This window comes from Varanus komodoensis, unplaced genomic scaffold, assembly GCF_004798865.1.
Source record: "Varanus komodoensis strain SLA01 unplaced genomic scaffold, ASM479886v1 scaffold19, whole genome shotgun sequence".
NCBI lineage: Eukaryota > Metazoa > Chordata > Lepidosauria > Squamata > Varanidae > Varanus > Varanus komodoensis.
In genome coordinates this window covers 10,544,660-10,566,541 of record NW_025335550.1, presented here as the reverse complement: position 1 = coordinate 10,566,541, position 21,882 = coordinate 10,544,660, and the positions used below count along the sequence as shown (strand labels likewise).

At 48.6% G+C, this 21,882-nt stretch overlaps 1 protein-coding gene across 1 annotated transcript; it reads right to left on the bottom strand.

Annotated features, from left to right (window-relative positions):
* Positions 1-1,299: 1,299 nt before the first annotated feature.
* CIBAR2 (CBY1 interacting BAR domain containing 2) lies at positions 1,300-18,504 on the bottom strand. Its single transcript, XM_044427852.1, has 9 exons — positions 18,485-18,504; positions 15,333-15,567; positions 14,372-14,440; positions 13,239-13,340; positions 9,728-9,733; positions 5,121-5,225; positions 3,871-3,984; positions 2,076-2,189; positions 1,300-1,419 (listed from the first exon to the last, which is right to left on the bottom strand). The coding sequence occupies exons 1-9, from the start codon at positions 18,502-18,504 to the stop codon at positions 1,300-1,302; spliced, it is 885 nt and encodes a 294-aa protein (XP_044283787.1).
* Positions 18,505-21,882: the final 3,378 nt, after the last annotated feature.

The following is a 21,882-nucleotide window of genomic DNA, read 5'->3' as shown; positions in this document are numbered from 1 at the left end:
GTACCATGACTTCAAATAAACAAGAGGGTCTTCATTTCCTTCTGCGTGTGTGTTGGGAAATAACGGTGCTTTGATTCAGGCGTATAAATGAATAATGACGGCAACCGATTGGATTTCTCCTGGGCCTGGTGTGTTGCATGCTTGGTGCAGAACAGGATTGGTTAAAGAGGGGCTTACTCTCCCTTTGTCTTGTGAATGGTTCTAGAATTGTTCTATATTGGCTGCAGTCACCCCCAGTAATAGCTGTTTTGAATGCAAGGGTCCGGCCAACAGAACCTGATGTCGTGATGCGCTAGCAGGGGGTTGGATCCCTTCTAGGCCTCTTCCAACTCTGCCATTCTGTGATTCTGGGAAATGAGTTCAAAGTCTGCCTTTCCCCCTTAAATGAGGCAAAAACCTAAGGAATACTGTAGGATTAATTGAGCCCTGCAAGATAACCAAACCCAGGAAAGCTCTCACCAATCTCTCCTGGGGCCAGTGAACTTCATAAATAGATAATTTGTATGGGTGGCTAAACTTTCCACACAGCTGCATTTCCCCAATAAATGCAACCAACCCTCCCATGTGGGGGCTAAAGAAAGAAATATAGCTCCATTAATGCCAATTGAGTTCCTTTCTGTCTGTCTGTCTTTCTTTAGCCTCCGACTGGCAAATATGGTAGACGCCCCAGGATGATGCTTCTTAGAACTACCGAACAGAAGATATGTAAGTATTCTGTCTTTTTAATGGATTTTCTGCAGGAAGAAAAGAGACTTGGGAGGCAATGGAGATACACAGGAAGATTATGAGTGGAAGATGGTGTTTTGGGAGCCCCTGCCAAATTCCGTGATTGAGGCAGGGCAGCGGGTGTGATAAAGGCCTCATCTGGAATCACTGTGGGAGTACACTGGTACCTTCTTGCTCTGAAATAGTCCAGTAACGGAGGCAAAACGTTCAGAAACATGGACAGTACTTTTTAAAACAGGGACAATGCAGTTTGGAGTGATTTACCTTCAAGCTGTGTGGGCCCTGTACTAGTACTGTGAATGTATCCACGTTCTGAGGTGACTGAATTTATCTGGTTTGTGTTCATCTTATGGTTCTAGTCCTCTTGAATGAAGAGTGAGTTTCAAAGCTCAAATTCAGTCCATGCCATTTTTAAATAAAAGGACACATGGCAAGTTTGATTTTTTTCAGTGTAAATATCAAGATTGTGAAAGGGAGATAGTGTATGGATCATTGTAGAGTAAACTTGGAAGCTCTGCTGTGGAACACAGAAAAACAACTATAACCCAACATCATTTCTCAAGATGGACACTGTCATGGGGTTTTGCTGGCGACATGCTGGATCTGGGTGTATTTTGTGTGGCTTAAATCTTGCAGCTGACTTTCTTCATCGTCTTCATCACTCTCCACTAGGGACAACTTCTGAAGAATGCTCTGGAGATGGAGAGAGGGAACTTTGGTTAGCATACGTGGCCAGTGTGAAGTCTATATGGGGACTGTTTCCCTGCCCCAAAATGAAAATGTGAGCTTCATGTCTTTGAAAATGGATGACGCTGCCAACCCTTGAAAGCTGCGTGCATCCAACTAGCCCAGCATGGAGATGAACTGGAGGTCCCCCTGGGACGTGGAGCCCTGAATTAAGCTGTGAAGCTTAGAGCAGCCGGATGTGGGAATTTGGTTCCTCAGATATGGCCCCTCAGGTGTTGCTAGGGAGCATTCCTCCAACCTTCAGGCAAACAACAGGGCTGTGTATTTTGGGCTGAGTTGGCACGTACACGGCCAGGACTTGATAACTATCTTGCAAAGCGATGGCTGCATGTATGGAACACCCTCCACAGAAAAAACACAACCCAGGGCCTCTCCGGGTTTGCACCTGCTGGTTGCAAGCGTAGACAGCAAAACTGCCCTGTTCTCTCCCTGTCGGCCCTGCCTGTTTCGCCTGCTGTTCTTCCGTTCTGAGTGCCTTTGAGGTTGAAAAATGGATCCCTTTCCCCTTTTCTCAAGGACACGAAGTCACATTTTCTATGGTGCATCACTCCTTCCTGTCAAAGTCTGTTTCTGGAGCCAGGGCACATTACTGCAATAACAACTCTTCTCACCTGTGTGCCAGTGGACCACGGAATGGTAGAGGCTGGAGTCATTGCAGTAGCTGGTTTTGCCTCATGGAAGGTTCCAGAAGCCATCTGTACTTTTGCTCTGAAGTCCTAACAAGGCAAGACATCCTTTTAGGGCCCTCACTAATCTCTGCAGAGTGTTTGCTTCGCCGTGACCTGTGTATTTGTTATTACCTGTGTAGAGACTGCTCCAGGATGGCTTGCCGTTCATGCTTTTTAAGGACTGTCCCTACTTTGGGAAGTGATATCCAGAAAAGAAAACGAATTACGGCCAGATTTTGCCGGTATTTTACATGAAGACAGAATTGTGGGCCTGAATAAATTTCAGCTGGTGCAGCTTTGGGAACTCTGCATACGCGTGTGTGCGAATACATGCATTTGGGGGCAGCAAAGAATGAGAAAAAGGGGGCTTCAACCCCCCCCCCGCAAATATTGATTTATAGAAATATAATGGACAGTGTGTCGGCCATCATTCCCACTCTGAAAACTGAAATGGATGTCCTCTAGGACGGTGCCACGATGATAACGAGGCGTTAGTGAGTTGCCTTCCAGCGCCATGCTGAGTAACTAACATCCAGACGAGGGGACTGGAATCGAGCCGTGACACATTTGATCACTGAGCTGCTCTGACGGCCATATTCGCCCACCCTCTTTGGCCTAGTAAGGGGAAAGGCCTTCACTGAAGCCCCGGTGCTGGTGGGGGGTCTCCCCAGCCGCACAGACTGCGCAAGCGTAAGCTGGGGTGGGTAGTTGCCATGGCAACCACCACCGCCGTGCCCTCAAAGCACCGTGGCTTGCAGGGCCAGCTGAGGGAAGCTGGCCACTGAGGAGGTTTTGTTGTGTGTGCCCCCCCCACCCCCATTTATATCCTGCCTTTTTCCTACAAAGGGCTCAAGGCAGCTCACATCATTCTCCCCCTCCATTTATCCCCACAACAACAACCCTGTGAGGTAGGTTGGGCTGAGAGTCTGCGACTGGCCCAAGGTCACCCAGTTGGCTCCATGGCTGAGCGGGGACCAGAACCTGGATCGCCTGAGTCCCAGTCCCATGCTCTTAACCACTACACCACACTGCCTCTCACACTGGGTTCAGCCCAGCTTATTTATCTATCTATTTATATATATTCCCTCAGGGAAGGCCGGCCGCCTTTCCTCAGCCTGCTGTGGGTGCCTTCGCACTACGGGGGGCTGACAAGGAAGGGGGGAGCCTCAGAGCTTCTCGGGCCTGGTCGCCCCAACCTCCATTGAGGGGCCCGCCAGGAGCCTCAACAAACACCTTATTTCTGAGTGCAGCTGATTTTTGAACACTCAAAATGTGTTTGCATGTACTGCAAAGAAGGACTGTGGCCGGGCCCTGTCAATTATTCGCCCTCTGTTTTTGTCTTGTCATGCAGGATTCGTCCTTTTCGTTGCTTGCATTTTTGACACAATGTCATAATGAAAAATGCATATAAAGGGACTTTGTTTTTTTCAGTTTTCAGCATTTCTATCAGTGCTTCCTCCTCATGGGTAAGAACACAGGACTAAAGTGTCATTTATGAACAATGTAACTTCATTTAGTAAGAATTGACTTGTTACTATCAAAACATAAACAATAATAGTTAAAGCAATGTTTGGTTTCACCATGAGGGGGCAACATGCAGGATGATACAAATACTGACCCTGAAAACTGAAAATTGGGTAAATTCTCCCGTGGGGGCCAGTCTCCTTTTTTTGGGCAGGTGCTGAAGTGGTGTTAAAGGCCAAACTCTTATGTTTTAATATTCTTTTACCTCCAGGTCTTTCTGCATGTCATAGCTTTTAAGATGTTGGAATGCAGTGGAGTAGACCTCTAAAGCCTTTGCATGGAAGACCATCTCAATGCTGATAAAATCCAGGAATATCTTCTGCAAGGAAAGGAGACCGTGCAACTCAATGTGAGTCCCTTAAAGTCCTCTGTTTCGTTAGAACAGGGTTGCAGTGCCATTTTGGAAATGCATGTTTTTATCCTCCTAAAGGAAATTGGATAGAAACACACATGTCCAATAAAGCAGAATTGAAAATGCAGTGGTAGCTAATCTTTGCATTGAGGCAATTGCTTCATAAAGGCAGTTGCTGGAGAAGACAAATTGCAAGAAAGAAAGAGAGAGAGAGAGAGAGAGAGAGAGAGAGAGAGAGAGAGAGAGAGAGACAGAAGCTGCTCCATTTCATACACATGCAAGATTGCTAAGAAGGGAAATGTGGAGAAAAAACAAATGCATGTTCCATTTTCCGTTTTGACTTTTCCATTCCTTTTCAGTTTGCATAATTTGAAAACCAAAGACCTCTCCCTTTGGCAAAGGGGAAATCTACTCAGCAGTTGGGGTAACCTTTTGTCTGGGTAAAGAACAGAAGTTGGAATATAAAATGGCATGTGGGAATCCTTTTTCCGTTTTCAGTCCCTGTTTGGCCGAGTTAAGAGTCCAGCGATGCCCAGCTGCTTGCAGTATCTGTAAATGTTTGGTTGGTCCAATCAATAATCTCAATGGTTCTCTCTCTACCTTTCCACATGACCATTCTTACATTTCATTCTTGAGGACTATAGAGCAGAATAGTTAATTTAATGCAGTCTACTGATGAAGGGGGAGTTATACGGAGCAGACCTTGGGAAAATCAGAAGGCCCTGCTGAAAAGAATGCTACTTCACCCCAAACAATTCCCTTCATTGCTTCTAGTAGTGACGATAGCTGGTCTTTACTGCAACCTTGGCTTTTGCATACTTCTTTGGAATCAAGTCCTCCTGTGAGCTGAACGGTGGCATTTTCTGTCTGAAGGAGGATTAATCTCAAGAAGAAGAAGCCAGGTGGGCCACGTTCCCACAGTCCTGGTGTTCCCCTGCCTCTTTTTCATGGGATGAATCCTCTTCAAAGTAGAACATGACAGAAAGGGCTTAACTCTCAAGTAGCTACGCATAAAATTGCAGCTTCTAAAGCATTTGTGTCATGGCTCCATGTAGGCCCAAGGTAGGTTAACAAAAGACTCTCCAGCCTGCGTGAGGCATTACCTGAATATCCTGTAATTTCTGCTTCTGAAACTCATCAATGGTTTCTTCAAGCCGCTGTGTTGATCGGCTTGCATCAACGGACGCCTTGTGCACTTGAGATTCAGCCTAGGCAAACATGGGGAGTGGCTATGAGAATGAACCCAGGAAGGCACCATGTAGAATTAGAGGAGCGTGGGGTGATATCACACCTGGGCTCTTACCTGGAAGTAAACAGCAAATGGTGGTGTATGACAGGAAGAGTTAAATTAATGGCTTGGGACCTGGATACCTGAAGGAACGCCTTCTTCCATATTTGCCCTCCCGCCCCTTGAGATCAGCGGCAGAGGCCCTCCTCCGGGAATGCTCCGTGAAAGATATGAGGATGCAAGTACTCGGAGGAGGGCCTTCTCTGCGGTGGCGCCCCACCTATGGAATGCGCTCCCCAGAGAGGCCCGCCTGGTGCTGTCATTATTTGTTTTTCGGCACCAGGTTAAGACCTTTTTATTCCAGCCGTATTTTAATAAGTTTTAATATTGTCTTTTCTATGTTTTTAATTGCAGCCAGTGTGGGTCGGGAATTTATTTATGTTATTTGTGTTATATTTTACATTGTAAGCCGTCCTGAGGCTTTTTTGCAAATAGGACGGCATAGAAATATTTTACATACATAAATAAATAAATAAATAAATAAAAATTACTATAATGTGCTCTAAACCGGGCTGCCCTTGAAGGCGATAGATGGGATCCTAGATTTTGTATTGTTTATACTGTCTCCCTGTTGGTTTCCAGGTTCAATTCAAGGTGATGGTTTGGGCCTGAAAGCCCCACGTGAATTTGGATGGCGTTATCTCAGGGACCCCCTACACCTGCATCAGATTGAAAGAATGAAAATCGGTGCCAAAGCCGCTGCTCCCAGGCCCACAAACAAGCTTCATGGGGCTGGCAGAGACTAAGCAAATGACTTTCTTAGGCTCAGCCCAGCCTTTGGGACTCCCTCCCTCCCCGGAGAGGTGCAAATGGGCTTCGCCAGTCCTGGCTTTAAGAAATAGCAACCCCAGAAGCCATATTAATCCAGGCTGCATTTGGTGCTTGCAAATCAGTAGTTGCTTCTCCTCTGTGCATGAACAGCTGCAACTCGCACGTTCTTGTTTTGTAAACTCTAAGCCAACTTGGGAGGTTTAAAATCCTTCCAACAATCAATCCGATAGTAAGATTTTATTTTGGCTGCAATGCACACCTAGGAGCGAGAACCGCTGAATTCAGTGCCACTTTTCTCACTAGAAATGTACAGGATGGTGGTGTTAGTCAACTAATGGGTTAGTTCAGGCCTGGGGATCTTTATTTTCCCTGCTTTCTATTTGGATGATCTGCAGGGGGTGCCAGGACAGAGCCAAAAGCAAAACAGGTGGGGTCACCTACTTTCCTCTCTCTTCTGGACACCCCCTTATCCTTCTGCCACACTCTCTCCCTCGCCCCCGCAATCCTTTCCCCCCGGCCAGTGGACTGCCAGAGGAGGGGGAAATCATTTGCGACAGATGTCTGGTAACGGGCAGCTTGATTACGCCAGGGACTGCAGGTGGCTCACCCCAGGTTAGCTGAGTGGACTACAATTTTTGAGTGGACTTTTGCATTTTAAGCAAATTATTTTAATACACCCACTTCTAAAAGTTTAGCTGGCAAGTTCCACTTAAGAATCATCTCCTCCCTTCTGTGGGAGATGGGGATGCCTCTTCCCAGGTGATGCAAGCACGCATGCCTGCGTAATCCAGAAAAGGCTCATGGCTCAATGGCAGAGCACCAGCTTTCCATGCAACATCGCTGCTTCGGTCCCTGGCACCTGGCATGTATTCCTGCCTGAAGCCCTGGATCCCCATTGCTGCCAGTCCGTGTTGACAGTATTGGGCTGGATGGATCTGTGCCTGTGTTTAGAACCTTTTTTCTAATTGTGTAGATTTGCTCAGTGTGAATGAACGCCCTGAATGGGATGGGATTGCTTTAGCTGTGTGGCCTTCTTACTTTCCATGGGTTTTACATGGAGCATGCTATGACTGGAGTGGACAGGTTGCCGTGTTTGGGCATCGCTCCTTCTCTGCCTAGACGTTTCCTGAAACCTGCCAGGGCATCTCTGTCCACGGAGGGCTTCCAAAGCAGACTCCTGGCACTACCAGGCAAAAGACATTATACAGCTATTCCATTTTCCCTTCCTGAATGGATGTATTGGTGGTAAGCAAAAAGACAGGCGCAGCGATGGAAAAGTAGGGCAGGTATCAAATGGAGTTCAGTTTTGAATTTGACTTCCTGTAGAATCTCAGTGAACGGGGCAGGGCAGTGGCGTATAAAGGCTTTGTCTGGAATCACATTGACACCCTCTTTTCTGCCTAATTTCCTAGGAGTGAAATGGGTAGAAAGTCTGCCTTGCACTGGGCAAATGCAGAAAAAAGTCAGTTCTTGAAGATCTTGTGGACCTGAGTGTCCACAGCCATTTTGTACATACTGCCGAGGTTAATGGCTTCTGCATTTACATGCTTCAAAACTCTGTATTTACCTTACTTGAATGACACAGCGAGTGAGTCCTCCAGTTACATTGCTCCTCCTCTGCTGCAGCTTTATGTTGCGGGAAGAGACGATTTGTAGCTCTGAAAATGGATCGATACTGAACTGCTCCCAGTGAAGGAAAGAATCCTGGGCCCCTTTGCAATCGCTGTCCAGAACTATCAGCTTTAAGTGGCTTCCAGATAAGACCAGTTTCAACAGATCTGGGAAGCCCTGGTCCCAGTTTCTTGGTGCAGCTGTTGATGAGCTAAATCAGTTTTAACTCAGCACTCCCTCGCCATGGTTGGTTAGTACCGTGACTGGTGCTGAATGCCAGTAAATAAACTTGGTTTACTGCAAGAAGTACGCTTTCCAGTATGGTTGTAAACAAGTGATGTGTGATAGACCAGCAAACTCCCCCTGCTGCTCAAGAAGGCATTCACTTGGAAGAGATAGGAGCTTGATGGGATAGATAATCCTGCCAGATCTTCCTGTGATGTGAGCTAAAGGTATTTCTTGCTTCAGATACTTCTCCATTGACACGCAAGATGGTAATTCTGCCAGAGTGTTGCAAGGGCTTAATCCGTCCTGCCTCACTCCTGTCTTTCAATCTTAGTCCAAAAAAATGCAGGCAGAGCAGAAGCTTAACCTTTGTGCATGAAACTACCAACTGTGAATGCTCTGGAGCTTTGCTGGTTTTAGCAGAGCATAATTATAGGCCTGTAGCTTGCTGATTACAGCATAATATAAATATAGGGAAACAATTTGAGTTGCATAGGCCCTGAGGATCTGGGCATGTCTCTTGGAATGCCTCTCAAGGTTGTGCTTCTCTGGATGGCAGCAGAGAACTGTTCCACAGCAAAGACTCTGTGTGTGTGTGTGTGTGTGTGTGTGTGTGTGTGTGTGTGTGTGTGTTGAGTCTGGACATATACAAAATGGGGCAGCCTCCTAGCTAATCCTGTGATTCAAGCTAAGGATGTTGAAATATCCTTCCAGCCTTAAGCAAGGCTGCCTCTTTGTAACTCTCACTACCACTTCTCCAGGACAGGGATGATGGAAAATCTCTAATTGAAAGGCTGTGATAAGGGTTACCGGGCACATCTACCTAGTTTGTGTTAGAGTATTTGAAGGGCACCCTCAGACGGAGGGCTCCAAGCACTACCGATCGGAAGGCACTTCTGCCCTCTTCTCCTTCTGTCACGCTTAGAGAAAAGGTGGAAGAAGCAGTAAGCTCACAAAGTGGAAGGGGGTGTTACCTGAACACCCCCTAAACTTCCAAGAAGGGTGGTGCTGTAAAAGCTTCCTCCAGAAATTAATTAATATGTAAAGGTAGGGGGCTGCTTCATTCTGGTGGCTTTCCTTCCTGAAAACAAAGCATGCTTTTTCATTCATCCTTTTGGTTGAGCAAGTCTGTGACCTTTTGGCGAGTCCTGAATGTTTGACATCCAGTTTAATATAGCAGCTGTGTTACTCGGCTTGTTCTCGGTTCTGCAAACAGCCTGCTGATTGGTGCTTAGCCTCCACCTGCGGTCTGCTCTGAATGACAGCAGAATTCTTTCTGGTCAGGCAGTGTGTGTCCGGGTCTGAGCTGATGAAGCCTAAAGGTGGCTGGTCATTCTCCCATTTCAGGATGGACTGATTCTGCAGCGAGCACAGATGAGGCCAGCGTCTTTTAAACCGTCTGGGTGTGTTTCTTGCTGTGTTGTCCGTCTCCACATGGAGCCATTCAGTGTTAGACATGGTGGGTTGCATGCATGTGGATTGGGGTGATCAGTATTTTTTGGCGCCAGAGATTCAGTCACAAAGCAATGTACGTACTTCAAATAAAGGTATGGAAAGCTGAGATGTAAACATATAGCTTTCCCAAAGGAGACCACCGGGATGAAGAACAATGCTTGCTTCATACTCGACTAGTTTTAAAACAAAACCAGAGTCAATCCAATAGTGTGTCTGTACCCCAAGCCAAATTTCTTACTCTGGTGGCATTTTTTTCTGGAGGTCTGGAGGATGGTTGTGCCCTCGTGTTCTCACCTGCATTTCACTTTAATGTTGCTGCACATGTGGCTGTCATTTCATCCTAGGGGGAAAAAATCTTACCTGTGTCTGAGAATGGGAGTCAAGGGAATAAACCAAATGGAGAGCAATAAAATGGTTGGAATGAGGGGGATCTGTCTCACCAGGCCAGCTTTTTGTTTAAGCAAAAACTATTGTGTTCAGTTTTGGGCCCCTCATTACAGAAAGGATATAGCCAGGTTAGAGTCAGTGCAGCGTAGGGCCACAAGGTTGGTGGCCGGTTTGCAGGGGACGGGGTGTGAGGCGAGACTGAGGGAACTGGTCTCTTCAGCCTGGAGAAGAGGAGACTCAGAGGGGATATGTTGGCAACATACAGGTATGTGAGGGGGTGTCACACGGAGGTGGGTAGAGACCAGTTCTCCCCTGCAGAGGAAGGCAGGATGTGCTCCAACAGAGCAAAGCTCAGGGAACCCAGGTTCCATTTGGATGCCAGGAAGCCCTTCCTGACAGTCAGGACCCCGAGGGTGTGGAATGGGCTTCCACGAGAGGTCACTGAGGCCCCATCGGTGCAGGTGTTCACGGATAGGCTGGGCGTCCACATGGTGGGCATGTCGTGAGCGGAGCCGGATGGAGCTGAGGGTCAGACTAGATGGCCCGGGAGGTCCCTTCTGGCTCGCTCTGTTTCTATGTTTCTAAGCACCAGCCTGGTCACATAGACGACAGGCCATTTCATGCAGTCCGGTGCGTGGAACTCCTGGAGGCAAGCAAGCAGGCCGGTGGAGGAATTGGTGGGGCCCTCTGGGGGCACGCTTTGCCCCCAGTGTGGACTCTAAAGTGCCGCCCCACAGCAATGCCACTTTCTACCTCTCCTCTATTGACTTCCACCAGGCTGGCAATCTCTCTCTGCAGGCCAGTAAGTTTGGGTGGTTGGGTCCAAAAATAAGCCGTGCCTCCTTTTTTAAGCTTCAGCGCCTGCCAGGCTGCTTATCCAATGGAAGCAGGAAGACCCAGCCTATAAGGCCCAGAGGCAAAGGTGGGTCAGGAAGGGTTGGGAGAGTCCATTTGGAAGCCGTGGCCAAAGGACGGGGTCCACTGAAGACTCAAAAGCCTGAGGGGGTTCTCTTAAGAAGGCAGGTAGTGGGGGAAAGAAAGAAAAATAAACAGAGTGGCAAGCAAGGGGAGGAAGCGGAGGGCTCCACCCGACTGGCCGAAAGGGATTGGATTGGCAAGCGTGCCTCCGGCATGGCTGGATTCCGGTCCATGGACCAACGAGCCGGAAAGCTGGAGGCCGCATAATAGGGTACATTTCATAGAATGATGGTCACTCAGTCACCTGGCTGGGTGTCTGGTCCCTCTACATTTAAAACCTATCCTATGATGGTAATTATCCAGACAGGCGATTTTTAGGGGGAGAGAGAGGTCTGTGTTGAGCTTCAACACCAGAGGGCAGTCAAATCCATACGCAGATCTCTGGAACTGCTGGCACTGGGAAGAGAGCGGTGAGCGTGCCTGCCTGGACCGGCAGCCTCCTTGACTGTCAGATGGTTGTGGGCAAGCTTCAGCTTTGGGATTTGGTGGAGCTGTGAGGAGGAGAATGCCGTTTTAACCTTTTCTCCCCGAATTTGTCTGCGTGGTCTAGCAGAAGGGTGCCAAACCCCTTTGAATCTGAAGGCCGAATCTGTTTCGGAGAAGCTTTTGGGTGTTCCAGTGGGGCAAAAGAACTAACCCCTGTGTTAGCTTCCTCCAGATAGAGCACAGCTCCCCCTGCTCCTAGCCCTGATGGGGGGCTGCAACACGGGGCATTTTGAGGGTGCCAGGGAACTGTGGTGCAGCTCTGGGCGAAGCATTTCAGCTGGAGATGGTGCCCCCACACAGTCCTAGAAAGAAAACTCTTCCAGCCGCCTGGAAACGATCCCAGATCCCAGCGTTGCTGCCTCGGCCAGCTTTCCCTCATCGTTTCCCTTGTTTTACGTTTGCTCTCTCAGCATCTGAGTTTAGCACAGAAGGGATTAAGAGAATGTCAAGGCTCTTCTCCTCCCCTGGAGAGCCTTTCCTGGGGATTTGTTGCTGAGAGCGTCTCCCCTTGGGGGAAAAAAGGTTTAGTTTTCAAAGATCCTGATTAAAATATCCCTTGCCAAGAGGGAGGGGAAAAGGGAAAAGCTTTTTTGAGCTGCCAGGATTATCCTGTTGCCTCTTTCCCCAGCAGATCTTATTTTCCCCTCTGGATGAATGTTGCATGAAAGAAGAAAACTCCCCTTTCTCACCAATATTTTAAACATGCTGATGCTAGGAAGCTATTTGGATATTTCAATCAGCCCCTGAGGAATTGCATGGCACATCTGATCCTCTGCAAAGGAAGAATACGCCTTGACTGGTTTTGCTGCACTCTGCTCGCACTCGTATGTTGCTGAAAAAAAGAAGTGCTTGGGAACGGTAAAAAAGGTGCTTCCTTGTAGCCTAGGAACCTTCCTCTCGCAATTGCAGATTATATGGGTTGTTGCTGCTAGTCGCATCTGACCCTATATGGGTTAGGGTATTTATTTATCACATGTTTATATGGCCCGAAGGCTCTTTAGGCGTGAACTCTGGTATATGGGGTCACTGTTGCACCTGGGCGCATGGGATCCTGTCCCAAACCCATTTCTTAAGATCCATATCTCTTCCACAGACTGCCCATTGGTGTCAATGGAAGGTTTTTCACCAGCTTCGTTGTCATGCAGGGTCAATTTTCAAGGAAGGTTACAGCAGGGGGAAAGTGACTTAGTTCTTCCTATTCCATATGTTGCCATTCCTCCCCCCACCCTCCATTTTCCCCCCTTGCGTGACAATTCAGTCTAGGAAAAATAATTCTCCACTGGTTTGGGATGGAGGTCCGGAATGGCTTTTCTTATGACGACCTGGGCCAGGGTGCAAAGAAATGAAGAAATGACTTTATTGGAGACCATTTTGACGACCGATTAACTAGCTTACTTTGCCTCCTATGGTATTTACGTAAACCGTGGTCATTGTTTTAAGATTCATTTATGTGTATATGGATTTATGTCCTAGGGGCCTGTCCTCAGAATATTTTAAGTGCCTAGCAGTGACCCTCTTTGTGCATCCTGGTTTGAAATGTACATCCAAGTGTTGTCTATTTTTATTCCCCATTTGACCATCGCTGTTCTGTGCTGAGGCAGTTGACGTTGCGAGTACGCATGCTTGCCTGCCTGCGTGTGTGCACATGCATGCGCACACGTGTGCGCCAAATGCACACTTGTCATCTAAGCATTATTCCTACTGCTTTCATCTTTTATTTATCTGGGCCCAGTTAGCTCCCCAGAGAGCCAGCTGTTGGCCTGCAGCAATCTATTTTGCTTCCCCTTATTTGAGGAGACTGTTTTCCCTTCGTGCGTCTGTTTCCAATAGGTTTCATTGGATTCCACTGCGCTGTGCAGCACTCAGAAGGAAGCCCCTCTGTAACTTGAGCCTCCCTTGGCGAGGGCGGCTCACCCAGCCTTCCTGAGCAGGCTGCGTTCACTCGGAGAGCCAGAACTCTGGGGCGCTGGGGGGCCAGGGGTGTTTGCAGGTTGGCGCATCCACGTGCTGGCAAGGATACGATCACGTGTCGGTTGGATGGCGACTTCAGGCGGATCTTCTCTAGCTGCTGGAGCTGCTTCATTTCGTTTTTTCGGGCGTTGTTGAACTTCTTAATATCGGCCTGTTGGATGCGACAAAGGCAACCTGGTTTGCACAACAGTTGGTCTAGGACAGCAGGGTTGGAAGCAGCTCTGCTTAGCACAAGGGGTTCTCCCCTCTCCCATTCTCTGCAATTTTTGTTTGGTGTGGTTATACCAGTATTGAGCAGAAAGACCTTCTCACGGCAGAACACTTGCTTAGGAACATGGAAGCAGAGAAACAGAGTGAGTCAGAAGGGGTCTCCTGGGCCATCTAGTCTGACCCCCGACTCCAGATGGCTCCCCTCATGACATGCCCACCATGTGCGTGTCTAGCCTATCCTTGAGCAGCCTCACCGATGGGGCCTCAACCACCCCTGCGGAAGCCCATTCCATACCCTAGGGTACAAGAAGTAGTTCCAGGCATCCACTCTAAATCTTGGTTCCCTGAACTTTGCTCCTTTGGAACGCCTCCTGCTTCCCATGGTTCAGATTATTTGGAATCTCCCTTGGAAAGAATTGAGCAGAAAGACCCTTCTCTGTCGAAGACCTGGCACAGCCTTTGCCGATCGGGGAAGACGGCCGTGGGCCAGGGGCCAGCGTGTCCCCCAGATACACTGGTCCACTATCCTGGTTCATGTAGAGCGCTTTGACAAACAGCGCTGGGGTGCCTTTTGTGAAAAGGCAGGCTTCTAATCTTTAATGCTGCAAAGAAAAACTTGAAAATATTTGTGCAAAGAATAGGATGAAGCAAGATTTCCAGCGACATGGAGGCATAGGCAAATATGAAGGGGTGCAGGCTCAGCGGGACATCCACGGTCCAGCTGGTGTGAGTTGCTGGAGGAGGGCACCCCGTCAAACTGCAATGGCCGCAAGTATATTGGTCTCTGAGATGTTGCAGTTCTCCTCCTGCCCCGCCACACACACACACACACACACCTGCCAGTCCTGTGCTCGCAAAGCTGCTTTGCAGGGAGACAGTGCCACTGCCCCCGAGCTCAGATCTCAGTTCACAACGGCATTGCATTCCCACTGTGAGCTCAATGTGGGGTTGCCGGTAGAAGCACACGCTTACCCTGGTCTGCTTGATGAGCATCCCGTACACCTTCAGAGGTTCGACAACCTTCACCTCCAGTCTCTCCACCTGAAGGAGAAGGTATGACGAACTGAGCAGGAGGCACAGTTTCAGCCAAGCGATGTGCGTTCACAGGTTGAGGATTCACTGGACCCCTGTTCCCGCAGTGTGTGTTCCGGTTTAGGCCTTGTTGGACCTGCGGCATTCCACGCTTCCATCGGTGGTGCCGGGATTGTGCTTCGTGGCCTGCACCGTGGCTGCTGCGATTTTACCCCAGGTGCTCCCATCCTGCACAACGCCTGCCTTTCTTGTGCCCGTGGCGGGGGAGAGGGCTTTTGCCTTCCAGAGACATCAGGCTGTTCACTGCTGGGAAGAGGGCACACCTGGTTCACTTGTGCCTCTCAGGCAGCTACTAAAGGTGCAGTGTATCTGCCCCTTATCACTTAAAGAGGTGGCAGCTCAGTCCTCCAGGTCCGGACGACTTGCATGTTGCGACAAAAAGTCTTGGAGCCTGGAGTTTCCCGCCCGGTGCCCGTTGTATTCACCCTCTCCCATATAGCTGCACGACCCTTCTGACTTCTCTTTTATTTAAGACATACTTAAATACAGGGTTTTTCTAAAATGGGAGGTTAGCATGATATAGAGGGATGTGCTGTTCCACAGCACCATCTCAATTTGGGTTTGAAAGGGCAGTTCTGTGTTTCAGAGCTCAAAGACTACCTCTGCCAAGTTAACGTTTCTTTTAGCCTTACCAGTTTCTTCCGGGAACTGTGGGTTTTGTGTCCACCCATGCCTCCCCCAGGACCAACAGATTACCCATCAATCCTTACAGGTAGGGGTTGCTCAGGTCCTGTTGTGATTAGTGCTTGCTATGATCTTTGCATGGGATGGATATTCCACCAGTCTTGTGTGTGTAGATGTGCTGCGGGATGGATTTTGCTCTCCACGCTCGGCCGTTTACCTCCGCTTGCCTGTAGTCCTGCACTCTGGCCAGCTCCTCGGCGAAGTTCTTGACGGTGGTTCGCAGCTCGGGACTCTCTGTGTTGGCGTAGTCAAGGAGCTGCTTGACAAGCAGGTCTGCCTTATCCCGAAGCTTTGCCGTCTTGCGCGTATAAGCTGCCATCAGGCTGCAGAACCTGCCAAAGTATTGCTCCGCGTTGGAGACGGTATTTTCAATTATCCTCACCTGAGTATCTCTGGAATGGGAAATAAGATCTGTCACTATGACTGTTCTTGATGCCACAGAGGCCCTTCTGCCTTGTTTACCTGCCCACCTGCTAAGGACATTGTAAGAAGACCTTCTGGACTAGATGGGTAGCAACTGAAGACAGGGAACGCCTTCAGTGTGCGGCCTCATTTGTGGAATGATCTCCCAAGGCTTTTCGATGCAAGGAGGAGACCCTGCATTTTCCCGTGCTTCCTCTCATGTTGGCTGAAACTGCTTTTAGCGGCTGCCTTCCTTTTCAGTGCTCAGTAATTATTGTTTTGTTGTGGTTGTTTCTCATTTTGTTTTTGATTGCTGACTGTGCTGATTGTATTGGTACTTAAGGGCTGGGTATAAATCTTTTAAGAGAATATTATTAATGTATGAACAAATAGATTAAAAATGTGCTTATGCCCATCTGTTACTGAGGGAAAAACTTGCCTTGAAAGGGACCTTCTGTATCAGGAATGTCAAACTCTGCTCAGCCTCAGGGTTGAATTTAATGGTGGAGCCAAATTTCAGTGGTAGCTGGGGCTGAGGGTGGAAAGGGTTAGGCAAAAGGATTGGGGCCAAAGTATAAAAAGGGCTGACATACTTTTGCTTAAAAGCTTGTACTGCCAGTGATGAAACTTGTAGTACATACTATGTTTTGCACCTGGGGGAAAAAACCCATGGAAAAGCCAAGAAAATTCCAAATGATGGGCCATTGAGTGAAAGAGATTGGGCTCAGAAAAGGAGCTGGCCATCCTGGGAATGTCCCAAGACCAGGCTGGGAATCTAGAAGTGGCATTTCTGTACCCCAGCATTAGCCAAAGCAACGAAGTGGGCAAACATCCAATGGCCTGGCATTCCCAAGGGGGCTTTGACGCACAGGCGGGCTGAATCTGGCCGGTGGAGCTGAGATTTGGCACCCCTGCTCTAGAACTGCAGCCTGTCCAAGGGAGCTCCTTGCAGGCTTACGTAAAGGCATGCCCATGGTCTCTGTTGGTGCTAGTGACATATTATCTTGACGCCTGTGATTCGACATGACCGTCTCCAAGGCAGTGCTCTAATTTTCATGGGTGAGCTGAACTGTGTGTGTGCAGGGAAAGGGTGAATGACACTTGCAACTTCCAACTCTAACCCTTCCCAGTTTTAGCTGAACCAAGCCTGCTCCACAGCCTTCTAAAAACAGGCGCTAAGAAAGGGGGAAAGGAGCATCCAAAGCACTAAGGAAGCTGGACACCTTCAAGTGGTGCCCCCATCAAGGCCCTTGCAAGAACAATGGTTTAGCTCTTTTCCGAGCTTCTCCAGTTTTCTGTCCATTTCTTAGGAGAACGGTTTTCCTCATGCTGATCCCAAGGGATGATTCCAGATGGACAAGTCCAAGTGCTACTAATCAAAGACATTGTGCACATATTCCATCTTTAAATCCTCATTTTTTCAAGGGGGGGGAAGGTGGCCATAGTAGTCCTCATGCCTCCCCCGAAAGCCGTTGGATGAGACATTGCCATGGCACGATAGAAGCCTCGCTCGGAAGCACTCTGGGCTTGCAAAGTTTCTTATATCTGCCATCCTGTGCTTTTGATAGCAATCTGGCGCAGCAAAATGTAAGCAGCTGATGCTTTGCCCGTCAGTGGATTTCCGTGCAAGGAACACCTTCACCGGCTCGATTTCCGTGCGTCACTGGCTTCCCTTAGAAGCGCAAAAGGAGTCACTCTGCCTGGAGAGCGAAACCTGCCCTGCTTGCCACAGTTCCTTCGCAGATACGTGGCTTTGCATCTCCTCCTGGGGCAGCCGAGGGCTTTGGTCTGAAATTTGCTGCAAAGCGCCAGGAATCAATTGACGGTAGTGAATGTTTGTCATCTGTGACAGCGATTCCAGCAGCTGCAGGATTTCCAAACAGTGGCTCTTTCTGCTTCACAGATGTGTCCGGAAAGGGTAAGGCGGCCCTTTCCTCTGCAGAATTGGCTACTTTGCTGCCCTCAAAGATACCTACCCATCTTCTCTTTCTATTCTTATCTTCCTGTGCTCTCTTCATGCATGCCCAGCTACTCTGCACCTGCTAAACTACCCTTCCAAGCCCCTGTGCGTACCTGTTTATTATCCCTCCACCTTGCCTTACCTATCAGGGCCACCCAATATTTTCTCCTAGGCCCCCAAAGTTTCTTCTCCCACTCCCTGAAACAGATTCCTGTGCCTCCACTTTTTGTCAGTGACTGTGGGTTATTCATTGCTTGACCCGTTAGTACCCTCCGAATCACAACACAACTTTGCCGGCTCACATTCATGCTTTTTGTTCTTCCTTATGACGTTTAGCCCCTCTGTGGCTTTTGCGTGATAAAACGCACAGTCTCTCAAGCAGGAGGTAGCCCCATTTCAGAGAAGCTTACAAGAGCTCCCTTCTTGTAATAGGTGGGGCAGAAGGCAAAAGGGATCAGGTCAAAACCGCTAGCATATTTGAGCATAAAACTTCTGCTCCCTGTAACTGGGTTGTAAGAGAAGTGTAACTTTTTAGAATGGGAGAAAGGACCCACCTAAAACTGGGGAAAACACCAAATGATTGGTGGGAAAGGGAAGCGGGTGGGGGTCACATGAAGAAAGGCCTTCTGGGGAACTCTGGAAGGCAGGATTGGGACCCAGGTGGCCAGATGTGGCCCCTGGCCTGAGGTTCAGCACCCTTGATTTAGATTGCAATCTTTGTGGGAGAGAGAGGTGGGTGTCTCTGGTTTATCATCTTCTGTATCACAGATGTCACTATGCAAATGATAGTAATGATAAATTACCCCCCAAATCCAGTGAGTACCAAAACCGTGTGTCTCCTGCCCCAGCCTTTCTGTCCAAATGGGGGAGACTGCCTTGCCGAAGGCAGGACGCAAACGGATCTGCAAAGGGGTTATTTCTGGGAAGAGAGGGGGAGCCAGTCTTACCTGGACAGAAAGAGACTCATGTTTGCAAAAATCAGCTGGTCTTCAGAATATTTGCAGTGGCAACGAGGGACCGGTTCTGGCTGAACGGAAGAAGCAGCTGCGCCACAGCCAGCTCAGGTGCCACTCCAGACCTGGTTGGTATGGTAACCACGCCAACAGAGTCGTTCCCCTTGGGAAGAGGACGGGCCATTGTTTCCAAGGGTGACGGTCTCTTGGAGCAGTGTTATTTCTGGCACCCAGCCCAACAGAGCATTTGTTTAGAGTTAGGCTAACATCCTGTAAGTACAGTGCCAAAGGGATCAAATCAGTCAGTTGCTTTGGTTCAGGCACTTCTGTTTGTTTTTGTGTTTTATAATAATTATATTATGTAATAGTTACTCACTGCATTTCTATTCCACCCATAGCCGAAGCTCTCTAGGCATTAAGCCACCATCCAGATTTCGACCAGGCCTGATCCTGCTTACCTTCCGAGATTGGGCAGGATCAGGCACTTCAGGCTATACCAAAGCTAACGATGACAAATATTGTTCAGGTCTGGTTGGTTGCTACTGTGAGAGAGGAATGATGAGGGTACAATAAATGCATGGCCATCAAGAAGAGCCACCATGGATAACCTTACCCTCCACAAATGTATCTCATCCCCTTTTGAAGCCATCCAGATTGTGGGCCATCACTACCTTCTGTTGTAGTAAGTTCCGTACTTTAACTAAACGCTGTTGTATCGATCAGTTCTGGATCTTGCACCCCCATAATCCATGGGATGCCCATGGATTATGGGGGTGGAATATTTATTTATTTATGTATTTAAAACATTTCTATGCCGCCCCCATCGCAACAAAGCCTCGGGGCGGCTCACAAAGAATACATAAAAACATACATAAATAATAGTAATATAACAATTTAAAAGAAAAAACATTTAAAAACCCCCGGTGCATTCTCGGCTAATTTTAAAATCCTAATTAATTCAATAATTTAGCAATTAAAATAAGTTTTAAATAAAAAGGTCTTAGCCTGGCGCCGAAAAACAAATAACGACGGCGCCAGGTGGACCTCTCTGGGGAGCGCATTCCATAGATGGGGCGCCACCGCAGAGAAAGCCCTCCTCCGGGTACTCACCCTCCTAATATCCTTCACAGAGGGTTCCTGGAGAAGGGCCTCTCCCGCTGATCTCAAGGGGCGGGCGGGCATATATGGGTGCAGGCGTTCCTTTAGATATCTCCCTGTACACCTTCTTTCTACTGTGCATAATATTGTACTTACTGAATGCTGAACACAAAGCTGTTCACGGGGGTCTTCTGGCCGCGTTGCAGTAAACATCGTATAATCCCAGCCAGCATGGCCTGTGGAGAGGGAATATGGGAACTGTAGTCCAAACTCTCCTTTCTGCTTGTCTGTTCCCCCCACACCCAAGTGCCTAATCAAGGAATAATTCTGGGTGGATGTTCTCCCTGAAAATTTGCAAATTTCAGGGGGCCTGAACGGAGTGCCTTGCATTCATGTATCCAGGAGAGGGCATCCAAGAGTTTAAATTCAGGATGATCCCGCCTACTTTCTGGACTTGCTGAACAAAAGCAATTCCAGGGAGAAATTGCAGCTGAGAGGGGTAAGCACCTCTGCATCGTGATTGATCAGGAACCCTTCGTGCTCTACGTGGGCTTAAAAGGGCTTGTGTTTGAAATCATTCTGTAGTGACAATGGAAAGCTAGGAGTATATGTGCAATTTGCCAAATTCAGTCGTGCATTAGGAACACCTCTTGTGTTAAAGCAAGAAAGAACGTTGTAGCATCTTAAATTATTGTTGATTCTATTCTGGCATAAAGTTTTGTGGGCTGGCAGTAAAGCTGGCAGTGTCCATGAATATGCCAGAGTAAACTTGTTAATCTTTAAGGTGCCACAAGACCCCTTGCTGTTTGTGCTAGCGAAAGAGGGCTTCAGGTGTGCTCTCCAGCCACATACGTGAAATCAGCCAGCTCTCAGATTGGATATGGGCTGCCTCCCCACAGGACTCACCACCTGCTTGTGCTCAGCTGAGCTTGAACTTCCTGAAAGGCCCCCAAGTTGATGCTGCACAAACATGCAACCCCATTGCGCGCGGGTGCATCCGTGTGCACATGTACGGCCACCAACGTAGCAGAAGAAAAATACACACACGTGTTCAAAAGTTTTGAAAGATTTACTCAGTGTTGATGATGCCCTAGGCTAGCAAATCCAGTGAATGTCTATGAGGGATGTTGTTACCCATGTGGAATGAAACTGCCGCCGTGACAGGGGAGCGGATGTGAGGAATCCGGCCTCTTAAGATGGAACCCCAACAGTGCGCTTAGAGCTGTGGACAGTGGAGCAGGAGGAGGAGGGTGGCGAGCAAGGGCGCCGGTGGAGGTGGGATTGTAGTTGGGACCACGGCATCCATGGAGACCCTTCCGCTTAGCCCGATCACTCGAGTGGCCGCTTAAAAATTGCATCGTCAGCAAAGACAACACAAATTTGCATAACCCATGCATGTGATACTTTATGCCTATAGATACAAATCTTGACCATACAAGAAAAGTCAGCATAGTGTGGAAAGCTTTGTGTGTCTCCTCCTCCAGTCCGCTGGTCAGGTGTCAGCTGTTGATGGACAATATTGGTTAGGATTTGTTATCTTTCAGGCAAAACTGGACAGGGCAGCCCTTCTAGTAGAGGACCATCCTCGGTAAAAGAGGGCACCTGGCCACCCTGCTCTCACTGGGTCTACAATCCCGGTCATCATTTCCCTGTGCTTCCATGAAGCCCCGAATCCCTGGGCAATACCCCCTTTTCCTTCCCTCGCCCCAGGAGGAGGCTGGGTCTTGCCTCCCCCGCCTGAGAGCTCCCGCTGTGCCCCGGGGGTGCCGGCCAAGTCGCCTTTTCCTCTCTGGAATGCCGCAGATCTGTTTCTGTGTCTCTGGATGTCTTTCCCATGTGCTCCTTCTGCCATCTGTTTTACCCATACGGCCTTAATGTCAGGATAACCGCATGCTGTGTGCTGAAGCTTGGAGCCTGAGCTGCCTTTCCTCCGTGAGAGATTCTCTTCGCAGAGCGAGGAATTAAGTGCTAACAAAGCCTCGACTGTCCGTACAGCAGGTAATCCTCCAGCGGGGACAGCAGATTCCTGGCTTTTTGAAAAACCCATTCCAACCGCAGCCTTTAAAGAATGCAGTGTGCACTTTGGCAAGCGGGCGAGGGTGCTCCTGCGGAGAGGAAAGCGGGTACTGATTGTCCAGTGCTTGCACATGGAGATGATAGTTCCCGAGAGAGAACAGAAGAGCCCTCTTGGAGAAAAGGGCTTTGGGGGGAAAAAAGCCTCTTTCGAAACGTTTGCATCAGAGCTGTGCTTGCTTCCTGCCCAAAGTGGAATGCTGTAAAAGTTGCGATTGTGC